The sequence below is a fragment of the Anopheles stephensi genome, chromosome 2 (assembly GCF_013141755.1).
Source record: "Anopheles stephensi strain Indian chromosome 2, UCI_ANSTEP_V1.0, whole genome shotgun sequence".
Classification (NCBI taxonomy): Eukaryota; Metazoa; Arthropoda; class Insecta; order Diptera; family Culicidae; genus Anopheles; species Anopheles stephensi.
The window spans coordinates 84608875-84628300 of NC_050202.1; the positions used below are offsets into that span (position 1 = coordinate 84608875).

General features: G+C 47.6%; 2 protein-coding genes across 3 annotated transcripts in view; both read right to left on the reverse strand.

The window, feature by feature from the left end:
* Positions 1–483: 483 nt before the first annotated feature.
* Positions 484–16237, reverse strand: LOC118505350 (PDZ domain-containing protein 8). 2 transcript variants are annotated; one of them, XM_036041018.1, is made up of 7 exons: positions 15280–16237; positions 7421–7618; positions 6952–7355; positions 5848–6885; positions 4704–5784; positions 4486–4621; positions 484–3736 (listed from the first exon to the last, which is right to left on the reverse strand). In XM_036041018.1, the coding sequence occupies exons 1-7, from the start codon at positions 15451–15453 to the stop codon at positions 3573–3575; spliced, it is 3195 nt and encodes a 1064-aa protein (XP_035896911.1). In that variant the 5' UTR covers positions 15454–16237; the 3' UTR covers positions 484–3572. The 2 variants fall into 2 exon arrangements, with proteins under 2 accessions (XP_035896911.1, XP_035896912.1); XM_036041019.1 differs by lacking the exon at positions 15280–16237 and adding an exon at positions 7742–7867.
* Positions 16238–16941: 704 nt separating this feature from the next.
* Positions 16942–19426, reverse strand: part of LOC118504857 (voltage-dependent calcium channel type A subunit alpha-1-like) — a 21380-nt gene continuing 18895 nt past the window's right edge. The window contains 1 exon segment of the mRNA XM_036039891.1: positions 16942–19426. This exon segment is cut by the window's right edge and continues 1612 nt beyond it. The gene's annotated coding sequence lies outside the window, so the exon portion shown is untranslated.

The following is a 19426-nucleotide window of genomic DNA, read 5'->3' on the forward strand; positions in this document are numbered from 1 at the left end:
TCGACCGTCATAATCCATAGGTTCGCCGTATTTAGGCTCGATCGTCAGACAACACCTAACCGATGGCTTTACCTGCGTAACGTCGCACGGTTCGGTCTGGTGCTGCAACATTTTACCCCTAGCAGTAGCTCTAGCTGACTGATTCGCCTGAGAGAGTGGTGCGTGTCCGCGGGTCCCCTGACGTGGTCAGCCCAGAATACTCCCAGTTATGCCACAAATGCGGATGGGACACAGCGAACCACAGCAAAAATGCACATGCAAGTAACGCAGCAAAGCACGAACCGAAACACACGAAGCGTTACGCATTGTTTTGGGGGTCTTGAGGCGTTTCGCTGGCGTTTCACCTGCCCATTCCCCAGATAAACGGTCGATAAATCATTCCACGGTAAATACTTCCTCGGTGCTAACTTTATCACAAAATTCACTTAAAATACCGTCCCGTCATCATGGTGGCTTCCTGTGCCATTGAACCCGCTCAACGGCTACTCTTTGTATAAGTTTTTTATTTTCAAATTTTCCTAATGCGCTGCCTGGTAAGGTGTAATTTTTCCCATCTCGTCTACCTCCCGCGGTCCAGTCAATTAGTGCTTATTATCCGGGAGCAATACAAGAAAATCAATTATCACGACCTCACCGACTGTGTTGTATCGGAGTCCTTCCGATCAATGTCCACCGAATGTATTATGTTGCGAAAATCAATGTTTAGGTGTAGTCTCCCTAAATATAAGTATCGTAATTCCAGAGTGCTAAAAGTGTACTCTATAATAGTATTCACCTCGGTGTCTGATGTGTGCCAGTATTATGTGTGTGTGTGTGAGTTGGGCTATTTAAAAACAACTGTCAACAATTAGAGCAATTAGAGTGTAATTACACAAAACCAGAACACGTAACATGGCCTATGCACTCTACCGCCTTTTCCATCATGCGGGGTTTTTCACGAACCGGGGCTTTCTGTTTTAAAAAGGGTGATGAAAAACTTCCTCCAAACTTCGCATGAGCAAAACACGCACACACGCGGCCGGGAAAGTGATTTGTGGTTTTCGCTAGCTTATAGTTGTATACAGTTGCTACAGTTATCACTTATATGCTACAGTACGTACGGCTTTGCTAATCAATCTAGGCGCAATGGATGAAAGAGAGAGAGAGAGCGCGGTGCAGTATGGTTTAATTTGATCGATTGTGACACGGGCTCTACTGAATGCTTGTACGTCTAGAATAAAAGTGAGTGCGTGGTGATGGCCCGCTTCACGAAATGTGAGTTTAGTCCTGCAGAAATGAGTTTGATTTTTACTCCCCTTGACGTTGATCTCCATTTGCTGTGACTTATGTTTTGATCGATTATTAGTTTTGATGTGATCTTCCTACTGCTTTCAGTGCTTCAGGCTCAAGCCCTTAACGTAGACATTGTACAACACACTACAGTATAAATGATTTGCTGGTTTTGGCATTTTTTCAACGTGCAAAACAATGGTTTTTCCCCGTTTTCCTTTAACACACACACACATATGGGGATGCTACACGAGAATGCACGACGCACAGAAAACGCATCACAAAACTTCTAAAAGCGGGTTTACGAAGTACCATTCACGAACCATTATAGTAGTATCTGGGAGCGACGAGGAGAGATTTGAAACACTAACACTAGTAACGTTTGCATTAAAAAATAGAGCAAGTTTGAGGATTTTTCCTGTGAGGCATCTGTGTCCTGGCGATCCACCCGATGTACAGACTAAGCGTTACAGAATCATCAGTTAATGTAGAGCTGATCTGGACCAAGCGGTTAAGGGACTGCAAATCAAGAGCGACTAAAATTATGGATAAGGAGACTGATGGACTCTGGACTATAATCTGGTAGTTTTATCCTTGTGAAGCTTGGATCCAGATGTCGAAGAATCCGTCTTAATGGTGGCAAATGTCCTGGATGAGATGGGCATTGTTGTACAGAATTCGCAGTCGATGTCTGAAAAAAGTCTTCCTTGATTATTCCATTTTTTGAGCACTACAACCTCGAAGGGTCTCAGTCTCCCAATTCTGGCTTTCTCTGACTTGATATTTTACCCTCAGCTTGATCGTCTCAGAGAGCAGTTGAGAGCACTAATAGAAATATCTGTGCGTCCGTGGACGTTACGGTCATTCAACAGACTCCTATATGTCCTGAGGACCCTATCAGTGTCAAAGAAGGCAATAATATTACGAAGTGCTCCTTGAATGTAGGATTCGAGGACAGTTAAATCCATTAAGTTTATACACATCGCCATTCAAAGTTAGTCTATTTCTTAATGCAAACCTTAACAAATCACTGAAACCGAATAGCTTCCTAATGGTTAATAAATAAGAGATAAATTAACTGAAAGCACCATTAAAGGAGACATTAACGTCCTCGTAACTCTACTTCAATATATCACCAAACGTGCAATTCAAGTTCCTTATTCCTGCTACTTATTTCTCTCATTTCTTTATAAACACAGAAATATCCTCCTAGTGCTCCCCTAAACTGTCCACAACACTGTACCCTTAAATGCTACGAAGCCTAAACTTAAACGCTAAACGAAAACAACAGCCTTCATTTCAATTTCAATTTCAATTTCCTTCTCCAGAAGGGGTTCGGTTGGTGGAGTGGCATCGATTTGCCACCGACGACGACCACCGTCGTTCTCAGCTTCTGCAGCAACTCTGCTTCCCACGTCGCCCGTGTAGTCCGTAGCGTTAGGTCGCCTATACTTGGATGTTGATGGGGTGTTGTGTGTTGGGTTTTTTTTATTGGAAATGGTTGCAGAGATACGGCGAAAGAACCGCGGTTTGAAGTAGACAAAGAGATGTTCGTTTAAACAGTATCAAGTGTACAATTCCTTTTACTGGAGTGTGGGAGATTTCGGGGTTTTTTTGTCACACGAGTTTTTATGTTTCCTAGCAGTCTCACAAGGGTAGCGTTAGAATTATTGACATTTCTAGTAGATTCTTCAGTATGAGATTGGCATTACGAACAAACACCTGGCAATAAGCTGTAAGGAAATCTTGTGAAGTACGTGTGTGAGCTACAGCATGTTGGTGTTAAAAGCGTTGTTGAAATCGGAACTAGAGAATAGAGAGAGCAAGTGTGATAAAGATGTTGTCAAAAATTGCTTCTACTTCTACACATCGAGACGGGGGAAAAAATCGGTTCACCTATTTTTGAATGTGATGTGTCGTCATGGATTGTGTATAAAGCTACATCTAAGCACGTTGTACAGATTAAATTCCTAGGCAAGCGCGAACGTGTATGCTGGTGAGGATCGATGGCGTATCTGTACTGACGGACATGTGGTTTAGTTAGCGGAACTGTCGGCACTGTAGCCGGTAGCGTTGGACGAAGCGCTGACACTAGCGGAACGCTGGAAAATGCCGAGCGCCCGCTTGCGACAGACGGAAAGGCGACGCGAGCGGAAGGGACTCTTTCTACCACCACCACCAACACCACCACTACCACCAACGGACTTGTCCGCCATTAGTAGCTCCGGTAGTCTGCTGTTGCTGGTGGTGGTAGCTTCTAGCAATGACGAGCCCAGCGAGTACTGCCGAAGCAAATGCTATTCTCATTGACCGAGATTACCCTGGACGTACTGCAGACCGGAGCAGAGATGGAGCATGATGATGCTGAGCGCCTGCACCCGCTCTTCCGATTGGCCCGCCAGGAAGGCCGATCTGGTGCTGTCGTGTTGCTGTTGCGCTGCCGACCTGCCCTTTCCGTCGGTGGTTTCTAGGCACGGAAAGCAGAAGAACGGTGAGGTTGAAAAGAAATTTCCAGCATTAAAATTAACGGCTAAGGAGTAGAGTAGGCCCACAGTTTGATGTGATTTTAAATGTAAATTATTTTGTCCTATCCCGCCCTGTTCTCGTTCCACTGTGCACCTCCACGGAAAGCTTGCGGCGTACGAGTGCGCTCGATGCAAGTTGTGGAACCTTTTCCACTCCTTATCCAATCTATTTGCTTATATAGAGGCGTAGTAATTGAATCGAAAAGTAGCTGCAAACATTGGAAAAGTGCAGACAAAAAGAGGGAAAAAGAAGCATAAGTAAAAAAGGGTGCAAATAAAAATTAAAATGTGACCACGTGCTTGAAAAAACGAACGCTTCCGGATGTGTAAAACCAAATCAAACTAAAACACACACGAAAATAAAGCCAAACAAATCGAATATACATTCACAAACGTAAACTAAACGTAAAGTATGAGTATATTTATTGCAAATTGAGTCTAGTTGCGAGTTGAAACGATTATCACAATATATACGCAATATCACATCCAATCTAAAGCCGATTGTTCTGATCGTTAGTTTAAAATGAAGCAGCCAATAAAGGAGCCCCTAAGTAACATGCCACGGTCTGGACCCGCTGTTCCGATCACTTCCCTTGCCTAGTGCCTCCTCCATCAGGCTATTGCTTGTCTCTCTATCACACATACACACGTGAGTTAAAGCAGAAGGGCTAAAATAAATCTGCCGACCTACCTTTGCCGTTCGGGTTAGCACCTGCGCCACTATTGCCACTACTAGCACTACAACTACTACTGTTGCTCTCCTTGGTCGCGTTTAGCGCGGACTGGTTGATGGTTTCGTAGTCCAGCGCTATGTGCAGTTTGGAAAGCTGCAAAGAGAGTGCAGGGAAAGGATTGAGTACGGCGCACGGTGGCGGACGCACGCGCATCGTCCGCGGGGCCGGCCCTCACCAGTTTGTTTATCTTGTCCGTCCGCACGTCCGGCTCGCAGTCGCCGTACATCGCCTTGCTGCTGCTCTTGGCCAGCGCCATCAGCGTATCGGACGGACCGTACTCGATGAGCGGTGCCGTCAGTTCGACAATCTGCTCCATGCTCAGCTCGTTTACGTCCTCCAGCAAGCTTTCGAGCCGCTGCGTTACCAGCAGGAACGGGTTCGCGCTTACACTTGCGAGCGACTGTTTGCGCGGTGTGTGTTGCGGTGTTGGCGGTAAGCTTTTGCTGCTCGGATTCAATCCACCCATCGTGGGAATGGACAGGTTGTTGGCGGAATTGACACGCTTCAGGCCCTGGACGAGCAGATCGCTAAAGCTTTGGCGATGTGTTTCGAGCTTCGTCTTCGACGCGATCTGCTGCTGTTGCTGTTGCTGCTGTTGCTGCTGCTGCTGCTGTTCTTCGGCAATGTCCACAAAGTCTTCCACCTCTATCGTGGGTGATTCGGGTTCGGTCACTTTAAACTCGGGCTGTAGCGAACCTGGCGAGGCGGCCGCCGCTACAACCGACGCACTGCTTGCGCTCGCTGTCGTTGTCGAGGAGGAGGACGATGATGATGATCGTTCCACTGGGGCGGATGTCGCCGCTCCAACTGCGACCTCGTTTGCCGTACAAACGGTCGAACTTTGACACTTGTTGATGCACTTTTTGTGACAGCACATCGCACAGTCACGACACTGTACGGCGTCCTTAAGCCAGATCTTCTTGCCACAGTAATCGCACTGGGTCGTACGGTGGAAGTGAGTGCGAATGAAATCGTGCTGCTGCTGGGGTTGTACCACGGTCGGCAGCTGTGTGAAGGTGGCCGTGGTCGGTTTAACCTCCAGCAGCCCATCGGTACGATCCGCATCATCCAGCTTGTCGGCTGATCCTCGGCTGATGGTGATGAGCCGTTGCTTCTTGTTCTCGCCACTGACGCCTTTGCTGGGTGTTGCCGAGGAGCAGGCAAGCGCACTTCCGTTCCAGACGAACGACAGCAGCACATCGCCGTAGCAATAGTTTTGATCGAAGCCAGACTGCATCGAGAGGGGATGATTTGAGCTGCAAATTTGAAAGAAATCATTAGACGCTGCGAGACAAACATGCAACCACGCTCATACTAACACATCGATCGCTTCCGGTGGCAGCAAAGGATACTTCTTCAGATGATGGCCCAGGTGAGATTCATTACACTCCACCAGAATGCTGTTGATCGGGATGTTGAGATACCCGAGCAGCCGGTGCTCATCGCTACTCTTCCCGAACACGCTCAGGTTCAGGTAGGAGTACTTCTCCATCAGCTGGAACGTGCACGGATCGTCCAACCGAATGAACGAGTTGAATTCCGCATCAACCGACGAGTGTTGCGGGTAGCAGTCCCCACTTCCCTTCAACTTCCCGCCCGTGCCTGGTTCCGAGAAGCTTCCGCGCGGCGTTGTCTCCATCCCAGGGATAATAGAGTCACGCCCAACAGCGATCGGTTTTTTCACCGGCGTCGTACCGGGTGTGTTCGAGTGGCTCGATTCCCCGCCACTGTTATCTTTGGAATTTCGCCTCACAAGCTTTCGCTCGCGTAGAACCGTCCCACCAGCGCTACCGCTACCGATTTGTACCGCCTCAACGTTCTTCACAAAGGTGATGTTCAGATTCGGATCAATCTCCTCAAAATCGGGCTCGAAATCTTCCAGCAGACCATCGTTCTTTATCTGGCCCGGCACCAACCGTTCGATGCGCAGCACAAACATTGGCCGGTTAAGCGCCTTTATCACCTTCGGCACCTGGCTAATGTTCGTCACGCGTTTGCCCTGGATCGAGAGCAGTACGTCACCGCGGCGTAGTTCCGCTTTCGAGGCCGGTGTGTTCGGGATGACCGCATCGATCAGCACCGTCTGGTCCGTTTGCTTGAACACGATACCGATCTGCTGGTTTTTGGCCTTATGAATTTCGATATCGAGCGACACGATCATGACGCTTTGATCCTCCTGCTGGCGCGCTACCACCCACGGCATGTGGGCCAGCGTTAGCGTGCAGTACACGTGGGTGAGCGTGCGGATGGGAGCGTTTAGGCGCGAGATTTCCGCTATCGTCACCTCCAGCGATCCGTTCGGTACGATTTCGTTGAGTTCGTAGTCCTCTTCCACACGGTGGAAAAATGGTTTATATCTAAAAGCGAACAAAACGGACACGATTAATATGACGGAAAGTGCAGGTAAGTAACCTCAACCGCACCTTAGCTTATAGTTAGGAAGTGTATGCTTCCGGCGGATCGCCTTCCGTATCTGGTTTGAGATCAGGCTGGTAATGTTGGACTGCATCTGGCGCCCTTGGAAGTGCGACTGCACGTCCAGCTCCACCTTCGGATCGTTGATGAAGCTAAGCGACCAGTGCGTGTACGGTTTGCGCGTAAACTGCAACCGTGCCAACCCGGACACTTGCTTCACCCGTAGCGCCAGCGATCCCTTCTTCCCCAGCACCATGTCCGCATCGATCGTGAGCCGGAAGTTGCCCTCGTAGTGAAGATCCAGCAGCACATCCAAACTCTCGATATGGCCCTCGTCCGGGTGCAGATCGACCGCATGCAGCCGAAAGTTTTTAATCTCCGGAAACTGGCTGCCCAGGTCGAGATCGCGGATCTGAAAATGAGCGGTACGTTACCAGTCACGAAAAAAACCATCTCACCCGTCCTTTCCCAACACACCGTCAGCTTGTCGAACAGCTTGCCCGTCGTCGTTTTGCTTATCAGCTCGTCCAGCTCGAGCGACAGCTTCCGGTGGAACCACTTGCGCACGCGGTTCGACTGCCGCAGCTCGAAGTACAGAAACTGCAGTATCAGATTGATGGCCATTATCGTGGATTTGCTCTCCTGATCCGGTGCCTTTATGTTTTCCAGCAGGGTCTGCGCGTCGGGAATGGAAAAAAAGCGATGGCAAAAACAAATTAAGAAACGAGCACGCGACATAAATTGTTTGTAGTTAGTTGAATGGAGCGCCATCGTTCGACTGTCCGCAGGGAGTCGTACCGTCGCAGCGAAGGGCAATCAGCGCGGCAATAATAAGCCGCGCACAGCAAAAGGGCCCTAAATCATACATATTGCTCCACAATATCACAGCGTCGGTTGGGCAGGAATTACAGTACAAACATCCAACGAAGTCGCAACCAGGATCCCAGCAGGATCCTCGCCCACGTGTGTTGTGTTTCGCCACGCGGGACTACACGCAGCTTCCCGAGGCCGGCAGCGGACGTGTTTGGCACGATCTCTAAAGGACGTGCCTGTTCGGGGTGATTGAGCGCGTTGAGCAATTTGTTTTCACCTTCTATATAAAGCGTCGGAAAAAGCGAGCAGACCGAACGGGTACAGTAATAATTCTAAGGAAAACTAATCACCCACGTGCGGTGCGGAGTTCAGTTTAATTGGCACAATTTTCCTCCCAAGCTGAGTGCTAATTTTGAGGCCTTCCTCAAAATCCTCCTAAAAGAAATCAGACAAAGCACACATCGGCAGTGGAAAACATAAAAATCCCTACATTAAAAAGCTTCCGCGAATTTCCCCATCCTTCAGGTGCCGCTCTTCCGCCTGGAGCAACTAGAGGCTTCTCGGCCCTCTTCCTTGGCTTCTCTCCCAAAACACAAATACACGTCCAACAAGTCACATCCAAAGTCTTTTCAACTGATGCCTTCCGGCCGGATGGGCCGAGCACCATCGCCATAAAGCACGCCTTTTCTCTGAAGGAAAATCATGTTTGGCGTTTACGGTTTGACCCGTCGTCCCGCGTCAGCGTTCTCACCGTTGACATACACACTCCAAGCCACATCGTCGTGGCTGTCGCCGTGAAACGCCTCCGGATATTCTTGCACCCAATGCCACGCGCGTTGTCACGAGTGACGGTAATTAATTAGGACGGGCTCAGTGAATTATCTGCAGTATGAATTTGGCGCTAGGAAAATGCTCAATTCGAACGAAAATTGCTCCCCCCCGGTCCTCCTTTGCGGACTGACGGTTGTAGCTGATAGCGACCTTTTCGTAAAAGGTTGGCAATGGTTGGCGTCGGTTGGTTATCACCAAGCAGTGCGCTAATTAAAGGCAACTGCCTGTTAATTGTTGTCCGTCGTGCGGAAACGAGAGTAAATACACCGAGGAAAGGCCATCTCTCCTCTACCATACTTTATTATCCGCAGCTACCATTCGTTTACAATTTTTCAATCACTCTCCAAACCTTTCTTACCGACCATATAACGAGCATCAGCAGGCACGTGGTACCGATGCCGATCGACACGATCATCGATATGTGTATGACGAGCTTCGTTATGTTGTTCACACTGCCGATCACGCACAGTCGCAGCCCTTTGAACGCTTCCCGCGGCAGCGTGCAATTGCACTTCCACATGTCTTCGATGGACGGTGGCCCGTTGGCTCTCAGTTCGCAATCCGGCAGCAGGGTGGACTCTTCCAGCGTCGGTGAAGAGTCGTAACCGAGACGGAACACAACCTGCGAGTAGCTCTGCAGCAGCAGCGTGTAGTGCGTTTCGGGTGCGGACGGTACGATCGTACCGCAGCGCTCCAAATCTACCCGCACGTGCTCGAGAAACAGATCCGTACAGCCCGTGGCCTGGTTAACCCAGAAGGTGAAGCGGACGAGCAGCTTCAGGCCGCAGAATACGTCCAGCAGGCCTTCGACGATTTCGGTCGAGTTGGGTTGCTGCTGCGATTGGATGCGCACCGTAATGCAGCGAAAGTCTTTGATCGGGTGCAGTACGGCCGGCAGCTCGATGTTCGATGACGGCTGATCGAGCGTCGCGATGTCGTAGATCCGGTCGGGAATGATGAAGGACGCGTTCGACTCGGGCGTAACGATCGCACGCACCAGACAGGGTGCCGCTGGGGACTGGGTCGGCGGTTCGGGAGTTTTGCCATCGTCAGCGTCATGCAATACCAATCCTTTACCACCGGGCAGAGCGTTATTCATTATAAACTGTCCGCGAGTGCTGGGAAGGATGACATGCAGCAGCGCCACTACCGTCAACCGTGCCCGGGAGTGTAGCATCGTAATATTGGTGTGAGACTGACGCGAGGCTCGTTACCTCGCGGCTTTTCGGGCACGCATAGTTAGCCTTTGATTGGATAATAATTGATGGCAAACACTGGTTGCGTTAGGGAGCTCGTTGTGTACTGAGGGAACAACTTGCCGAGGTTCAATTGCTTGTTGAGCAATGTCGGCAATTCAAAAATGGTCGTTAACGCGTTTCTCAACTTCACGCCCAGCTTTGGGTTTAAATCTCAACTGGATTGCAACTTTGGATTCGTTGGAGGACCCATTTGCTCATCCTGGCAGGAGTCCATTTTCCTCACGGAAGTAAATCGTATCTCCTCAAGAAATGCTAGGCCGCCTTAAATATCTTGGCAATAAATAAACTCCCCTCCAGGAATTCCATGCTCCAGCAAACTTCTTGTCGCGCGTCCTAACTACCCACCCATTATTCTGAGAACTGTGTACGTCCCCAGGGAATCAGATTGAGGTCGTAAAATTTACAGAACCCGGAAGCCGTCCGAACATGCCTGGGCAATAAAACCAAAGTGATAATGAGAAAACCCGGTTGCTTGATGGAGAGGGAGAGACAGAGAGATGGAATGATAGCAAAAAATGTCTCCAAAAACATAACTTCACGAGACTTTGGGAAGACTGGGGCCCTCTTCTGCTTGTTAGCAGGTGGAAGCGAAGGATCTGCAAACCTTCAAAAGAAAGCAGCACACTATTCCCTTTGCGGGCGAACATTCATTCTTATTAGTTTTCTCCGGGGCGGATGAAAATTATGAACCAGAGGCGCCTACTAACCTGATGTGGGAGCGTTTTTAACGATGTTTGTGCTGCCTTGAGTTCTAACAGGTGAGACGAGACCACGTTGGTAAATCTTTAACATCACCTGCCCCCGTCGGTGAGCGAATTCCATGGACCAAATCATGAGGCTGCTGCAGGTGTTTTAACTGCAATCAATAACTTCAAGCGCTGGGACGTATGCCGGTTATGTAAGGTTCGTACGGCGGCCGGTGGTTCGAAAAATCTTTTCCATGACGTCATGAAGCGATACGGTTAAGCTCCACCGAAAAGCGCTCCGTGGTACATGTCACATTGTGCAGCAGCAAAGCACACGTCCAAAGATGCAGACAAAGCGTACTTGGAGCACCGAAAACTACACGACCGGTACACTATTTATAACCACTCATTATGTGCTTTGTCCGGGTGGGGTTTTGCACCGGCATCTTCAACCGGGTCTAACTTCTCGCATATCGCCTGGGAGTAGTAGGAACAGGACACACGGTACGGGCGAAACGAGTTTTGAAATATTTAAAGAACCAACCGCCCCACATCCAGAAGATGGTGGGAATTCTAAGCATCCGAAAAAAAACGCTTTTCTCCGAGAAAGATGATTAAGCAACTACAATGACAAAGAATGGAACTTCCCGAGCTCGAGAGCAGGTTGGGATTAATAGGGCGGAAGGCTTTCCGTTTTTCTGTGTGTGTGTGTGTGTCGCTACTTCCATTATGGCGGCTATCGGATTTAATTGAAAGCCCAGGGGGAGGGATTGACAAAAGAAAAACCCGGAAGTTCCTTTTCCATTCTGCCTGACATTTTCCAATTCATGCATCCGGCTGAATTGAGGAATCGTGCGAAGGGCGCTAGGATGGAATCAGCTGGAACAGGCCAGACTGCAGCAAGTACTCGGGGAACACCCGATGATGGTGGCGGTTGCCCATCCATTTCTCTCGGCCAACAACGCCGCTGCCATCGAACAAGGTGGGGGGATTACTCTTGTTTTCTTTTCGTCCGCTCACATGGAAGGATTCGCTGAAGCGTTGCTGCAGCAAAAGGGTTGCAAAACCATCCTTGTAGAAAGGACTCGATCTCGCAGTGTGGAGCATCAGCTTCTCTGGGGGGGGGGATCTCGAAACCAATCTCAGGGGGGGATGCGCACACTGTCACCCCAAACTAGTTGGGAAAGTCTTATCAGCTACCGACCAAACCTTAGACCGAAACACACACGGAACATCCAAGTGGCTAAAACGAAGAAAAAGAACATGAATGGTCATGGTATTCTGTGGCATGTCTTGGCCGAGAGTTGGTTCTTCACCGATTTCGATGGGATTTCCAGCACGCGCGCGGAACCATGGGCGTACGTACGGGTGGGTACCATGATGAAACATTCTTTCGCCCAACTTTTCCCATCCCAACTCGCCATCTCCCCCTCTTTTGCAAGCCCACCTTCCCAACAGCGAACGCGGTCGGTCGCTTTCCGTGAAAAGTTCAGTTTATTTAATGTGCACAGAATATGGGACGATGGGTTGAAACTTCTCAACCAGCGCCAGCTTCTGCGAACCGTGGGCGTCGGGGTGGAGACTGCTATTCCGTTCGAAATTTTCCCGCCCAACCTCACCGGGTCAGTCAGGTGGTTGTGGTGGTGGTGGTGCTTTTCACTCGGCGGAGAAGGCCAAACAAAAAAAAAAGAAGGGTTGTCCTTTTGATCTGTCTCTGCGCTGCTGTGGGCTGTTTGGTGTTGTTGTTGGGCGGTTGGGTTAAAAATTAGCATAAATATTTGCTTAGCGCCACCCCACTGCGCGCATGGGCCAAAGGACAGTAGGAAACACGGTTTGTTGCAACTTTCCAATCCAGTGAGAGAGTCACTCTTGAAGGCAAGATTCTTTAGCGGAAAATCATTCCACAACACAGCAACAGTTCCCCGACGGTTCTGCTGCTAGGGGCAGTTTAAATCTCGCTGCATAATCCTAAACCGTGGCGAGTTTCGGGTGCGGTACACCTGCAAAGTTTAGCACCCCGCGTGGTTGAGGGGGTTGAGATTTACCCGAAACATACCCACACGCGCCAGATGTGGCCGAGAGTTTGTACGTGCAAAATCGATCCGATGCTTCATTAAATCGCAATGAGCGCTTGACTCGTTTATGCTGCCTCCAGTGTGTCCCGGTGTCGAATCGTCCATGAATCGTTTTGCATCATTTATGGCACACCACCACCATCGCCACCATCACCAGGATATTCATATTTCATAATCCAGCGGAAGAATTTATTTCGCCAAAGCATCAGAGCGGAAGATGGACCGGAGCGGAGATTTGTAGCGCAGTTTTTAATGCTTTACAATAATGAAAAGAGGCATGGCGGCTATGCGTATAAAGCAGTTTTAGTTGTCTTCGTTTAACCGGCATTGTACAATGCGCTCGGAAGAATAGCTTTTCCGCGACTTTTGGGAAAGTTGGTGAGCACCTTCCTGACGAGAAGTTGATGAGTTCTGCCCTCTTTGGAGGTTTCTCTTAATTGCGGAAGTTTTGTTCAGTGGACTTGTGGGGATGCAAAGCTTTCGATTCTAAAATTTCGTGCTAGGTTCTTGGTGGACCGTGTGTCTGAAATAAAACTTATTTAGCGATAGTAATTGGTGGTGGTGGCTTTCTGGGAACTTTACAGGAAAGCCAGTCCATATAAGAGGCGACTAACTTGCTTTGGTTCTCTTTACTTTGTACTGAACACAAACCTTTTCAGGAATCACGTCGAGACACGTGTTACGGGCATTGTTTCGTCACGGCCTTCGTCACCACCACCATCACGGATAGCTACACCCTTACATCCGCCGTGAAAGCTTCTCTTTGCATAGCTCAGGACTCGTGCCGGTAGAGCAATAAAGGAGTTGCCAGTCTGCGCGCTATGTCTCCCGTTTCTTGTCTTGATGGGTCTTTTGGATTTTAAGAGTTCTTGAGGTCAATTGTAGTACTCGATTTATTGCTTTGCTTGTTTCGAAGTAACAACCATAGCAGCAAAGCTTTTGTTTCAGATCTGAACTTAAGATTACTTTTACCTTACTAAGACCGCTCTTTGCAAGACACATTCCTGATCTTTTTTGAACAACAAACTTTGAACAGTAATGCAAACAAAAATGCCACAGATAACTCAATTGATTAGAAGATTAGAAGGCACCTTAACCTTGGCATTTGGTAAATTAAGTTTAGGATTGCGTTTAGCAATTTTGGGGCCTTGGTTATCTGCTGCTTCAATGTCAATGGCTGACCAGACGATGTTAATGTCCGGTCACAGAATGATAGGAAAGGTCCTCCCATGGAGTTTTGTCCCTCAAAATCAATTGGCCGCGGTTGGGGTGACGAGAGGCCGTGTTCTACTCTTTCAAAGGGGTTGAAAATTTATTCTACTGGGAATACCAATGAAGAAACTTCTTGATTATTTGTACAGGGTGTGAAGCATCAGAGCCTCAATTTTGTTCGTTCCCTCACTACCGGGGAACGGTCCGGATGAGATTCAATTCCTCTCAAGTCCTATTCTATGAGGATCGGCGCCGATCTCGCCTCTACGAACGATCAGCGGACATAGAATTTTGCTTCAAAATTAAACTCTACTGAATCAACTGAACCATATGAAGATTCGTTAAAATGTCTTTTTAGTGCATGTTCCTTTGCGCCTAATCACCAAACACACCAATGCCTATTGGTTAGCTCTTAGGGTCGACTCCTGGCGCTTATTTAAGACACCAAAAAGGAATATTTAATTTCATGCCATTTTATACCATAATTAGACTAAACTCTTAAGCGATTCCAAGAATAGTTCTCGATTCTTTCTCGAAGACGGAACACCAAATTCTTATCATCAGCTCCCTTCCGTGGTGAATTCACGTCCCGAACCCAACACGGCAGGGCACGGAACAAATGGCACACGCAAAGCCATTAATTCACATCGCTCTTCTTCACCAGCAAAAACACAAAACCTCCACCGAAATCGATGAACCCATCAACGGGTGCGCGTAGCATTAGGACATCCGGTACGTGTCTGTGTCGTAAAACGAACCAACAAAAAACTGTGAAACCTGCTATCAACTCAAATCCGGCCGTACGATTGTCTCCACGATTGGCACAGCCCAGCAACAGTCTCTGACACACGACCGGGTGGATGATGATGACACTGGTGGGTTGTATCAACCAGCCTAAAAACCCCCACAAACCGCCAAACTGACTTGCCGCTAATCACAACCAGCAGCTCGAGGGACTTGCTCCTGGTCGAACCGATGCAGGGCGCACCGGTACGTCATTTAACCGGAACGAATCGCCCTGTAGCCCTGCTGCTACGACGGACCACGGTGAGCGATACGGAAAAAAATATGTGTCTTCACGACGGCGGCGGCGACTTACACGCCAGCAATAAAACAGGCCTCCATCCGACCATTCCTTTCTCCCCGGAGCTGCAGTGTAGGACCGGGCGAAAGTAGGTCACGAGTTTTCGTGCATATTTCTCCAGCCCCTGCGGTGGCAATAACAGTGGTGTAACTTCGTTTCCCGGTCTTGCTGTTTGTTTCGCTCCTTTGCTCCCCCCAAAAAACAGCCCGATATCCATTGGGCTTCTACTATTCCACTTCGATGCACAACGGTGGGGCCACGACCCTCGGGGTAAGGTATGCTCTGTACGGAACACCAAGGGGCAACCCGGATTAATGTCACTAGTGGTGAGTGAAAAAGGGGAAAGCGGAAATTGAGAATTCGACAGGGGACTTACATCGGGCAGGACGTATCGTTCGCTGAACGCCGATCTGCGCTGATTCTCCTGCTCCTGGTCCAGTTCCGGTAGGCGGAAGTATCGCACGAAGGCGTAGTACTGGATCAGCAACATCACGACCGCTCCTATCACGCACGACATCAGGCAGAACAGTAGCAGATTGACGAAATCCATCGCAACGGTTCGCGTCCCTCCTGTTGCAGAGGCTGGCCCAACAAAGAAAAGTGCAGCGCGTGCTTCAATTATGCTGGCACACAAAAACGCTTTGCCTTGACCTTTTCGCGCGCTCCCTCTCTTTCTTTCCCGAGGCGGCAGGGGAGCTTTTTGTTTGTGGAGCGCTATTCGTTTGCCCGGCCGCCGGTTGTTTAAGCAATAAATTCACTTTTGTTTTCAATTACACATGCAATCGCCGTTTGGCAGGCGACTCGGCCCCGGTTCGGCCGGTGCGCGATGACTAACTTTTAATCACTTCCGTTCCCACCAGCACGGACCGATTTCGTCACCTTGTGTGCCGTCGTCGTACACAAGCCTCTGTCACGGGGAAAGCGGAACTCGCTACATGCCTAATGCCACCGGCAGCGTTGCACTCTGGGCCTTGCTGTGGGCTGTGCAATTTCACACCGGACCGCCTGCAAGCATTATTAATTTAGCCCTAATTCACCGAGCGCCACCATCATCACCACACAACAGCACAAGCTAATGCAACACGACCATTGCATTGTGAGTTGGACGCATCTTCGGCCACGGTAAGCACACGCATACACAGCACAGCACAGCAACTTGCACCTTAATTCGAGTCGCACCCGCACAATCACAGCGGTCGCGAAAAGAGGAAAAAGTGCTTTTGTCGCGGCGCGCCAGTTAATGTTGCTGCCTCCGCATCCGCGATCGAAATTAATTTACGGGCTTACGGGCAGCAGAAAATGCTTACACCATTGTTGTTGTTGTGCCGTGCCCGATTTGACAGCTGACAGCGGGACAAGGTTGATGTGGGACACGGGTGAAATCGGATTGCGTTTGTGTGGTTGATAATTACGAATTGAGGGATAGTGTTGTTTCAAGGATGTAAATTACGCAAAACAATTATGATTTTCATAATTACAGTTCAGAAAGTAAAAAGAAGCGTTTATTTGCTTCCAATTTTAAAATTGTTGGTCTCTTAACATGCCACAGTTGATTTTGTTACCCATCTCGCAACGATTGACGTTTGAAACGTCAAACCGATGAAATCGCCGGTTGCATTCAAATAACAGTTCTTATTAGATGTCGTAGACGTTAAGTTGAAAAAAATTGTACCACGCGCAGTAATTTTTCATTTTTCTCTCTTGTATATTTTTCATTTTTTTCTCTATGTATAGATTTAATAGAGACTGAGAACGCATATGTGGATACTGAGCTATTTAATGTAGACCGAGGCTGCAGAAATGCTTGTGCAAATCCCTCCCTGTGCGAGTCCCTAATAACTCACTTGGAGTTGGAGCCACACATGGAGCCACAACGCAGCGTAAGAGTTCATGTTTGATCCTTATTGCTGTTGGGAAGGGCTTAGAGTCGGTTTTAAAAGACTCATCTCCACTTTCAAGCACGAATTTTGTGATATTATAAATTTCGATAGTAAAGAAATAACTTCAACCACCCTGCTCTTTCTGTGATCGTTTTAAATTGATTTTTTATTATTCCGTAACGTTTTCTTCCCCTCCGACGGGTTGTTTTTCTTTGTTTCTTTGTTTTTTTTTTGTTGATTTTGTTGTTGTTCCTTTTCAGAAATATTGCTAAATATAAAATAGTGAAAAAATGTACAAATGCAGTGAATGCGTCCGAATCGCGTTTAAGAACCACCACGTTTTTCGTTCCATCTTTGCAAAAACTACAACTGGCAATAACTGAATATTGTTCGCGCCAACAATGCAAATGGCTTCTCCATGGCTCATGGCCGTTCACTGTTGCCTTATCGGTTATCCCACAACTTTCGAACATTGAACATCACAATTTATGATTTGCTCTCCACTTCACACCAACCTTTGTTTGTAACCGTTTGAGCAATGTGCGCATCGCTCGGGATGTACTAATGTTTGTGGAACGCCGCTAGAAGCAACACAATCGCTAAACGGAGGACAAAGCGCGCTAAACAAGGACGCCGATAGAATACCGATTCGTTGCGAGATTAAAACCATCAGTTACGTGTATACTTGAAAAAGAGTCGGCTTTGAGGCTGAAAATGATTCATTCCTATGGACGCACGTGTGTGGCAGTAAGAATGCGGAACCCCCGACACTTGATATCCGGTCGTACGTTGTTTAAATACGAATTAAATCAAATAGGATTTAATTGGTGTAAAACGCAATCGGTGTACAGCAAGTCAATGTAACGCACCAATCGGTAACGGGCATCCTTGTCACGTGCTTCGGCCATATTTAACTTTGCGCAAGCTCAATCCATGATAGCGAATCGAAGATTCTGATTACTAATAAATGTGACGCGTGCTGTTGGAAAATGTCCCCTTGTACAATACTTTCCTTTTGCTGTCCCCTGACCGTGTCCCCTGACTTCTAATAGTTTGCGATCTTTTTTTTCTCTTCGTAAATGTGTAACGTGTTTGCCCATTGTCTCGCTACGCGTGGCGTTACGCCACCTAATCACTACCACTTCAATAGCTCGATTTGCCTATGTGTGTATGTACAGTTTCGTTCTCGCGCTCTCTATGGCCACTAATCGTCGCCATAATCATAATAATAATAATAGTAGTGTTTTTTGTTTGGTTTGCTTTCCGTTTGTTGCGCAAGGTGAAATTGGAATTGGTTTTCGTTTAGCTAGTGAGAATTCAATTGGTTGCTGTTTGCGTTAGTTTTGGTAAACGTATTATGTTCTGGCATCGTTAAATATTATCATGAGTTCAGGTTTGAGTGTGTGTGAGTATATTTTTTTCTTCTCTGCATCAACGTTCGTCCATTTTGTTTGCTTCTCGTGGTTGCTGTACGTGTTTTATTTCGCGCAAGGTATTCGCTGTTAATGCTTTGAAGTATGTTTTGCTGAGAGAGCTTATTATTTATCTATTCTTCTCCTGTTATATTCTTACGCTCACTTAAACACACACACACACACACACACAGACATGTGATGTGTGCGCTTCTTCTCTAGACTTATTATCTCCTAAGATTGCGGCAAGTTTGGAGGTCGATTTGAATTAGCTTAAGTTAACCTACGCCCTAAATTGGTTGGTTTTAGCTAAATGTCTAAATGTTATCTTATCACTTTTCCAGTTGTTGTTTTGTGTTTTTTGTTGTTTTTTTTTTGTTGGTTTGTTTGTTTGTTGTTTTATGTTGCTAACTTGCTTTGCGTGTCTTTGCATTAAACTAGACTGTTTCTTGTGCTTTGTTTTGCTAATTGCTTAATGTTCTTTTTTCACTAATCCCCGTTCCCAGCTCTTATATGAAATACTATTCGTGAATATATTGAAAAGTAAATGGATAACCAGATAACCCCGCTGTGTGCAAAGGTGTCAACACGGTTCCTCGGGAAATCCTGGCGGATGTCTATCGTAACTGTATGCATAATATTACAACATAACAAACATCAAAACTGGAGTTTCCTTTGCTTGCTTTTTTTGTATCTTGGCGCTACTATCCAATATCTGGCGAAGGAAAACGAAAAGTATCTTTATGCTGTCTGATTTCGATATTTTATTATTACTACGTAAACATCGGTTTTCGTGCGCTGCGGAGTAATGAGTTCCTGTCCGCCAAACGGGGGCCGATCTAAGTTTCTCTCTTTATTGCTCTAACCGATTCATACTAGCAAATATGGTTTCACTCATGTTATGTTTGTTGTCTTATTGAAGCAATCGATTTTTGATTGTATCGACAAATGGCCGCTTGCCAGGTTAAACGCTATCAATTCTTCAAAAAACCGTACCGTACCGTAACATTGTTTGTTTTCTGTTAAAGCTTTATTTAAACTCTGCCATTGCAACGAGACTCTATCAACTATCTATCCGAACGCAATAAAGCTTGCTAAACGAACGTATTCCCGTTGCCGGTGCGAAGGAATATCGGTTGGCTACGCGGTGCGAAGATTATGCGAAGATCTACTTAGCGAGTAACGTCCGGTAACGCTGGTATGTGATGTGACGGATGAATGGGTAACGCGA

What these genes read in the sequence shown, in the direction of transcription:
- LOC118505350 (XM_036041018.1), bottom strand. Translation starts at nt 15,453, where the DNA reads ATGGATTTCGTCAATCTGCTACTGTTCTGCCTGATGTCGTGCGTGATA. An exon ending in AGCTGTTCGACAAGCTGACG is followed by an intron (nt 7,356 to 7,420) that starts GTGTGTTGGGAA and finishes GCTCATTTTCAG; the next exon opens with ATCCGCGATCTCGACCTGGG. An exon ending in CGGACAAGATAAACAAACTG is followed by an intron (nt 4,622 to 4,703) that starts GTGAGGGCCGGC and finishes CTCTCTTTGCAG; the next exon opens with CTTTCCAAACTGCACATAGC.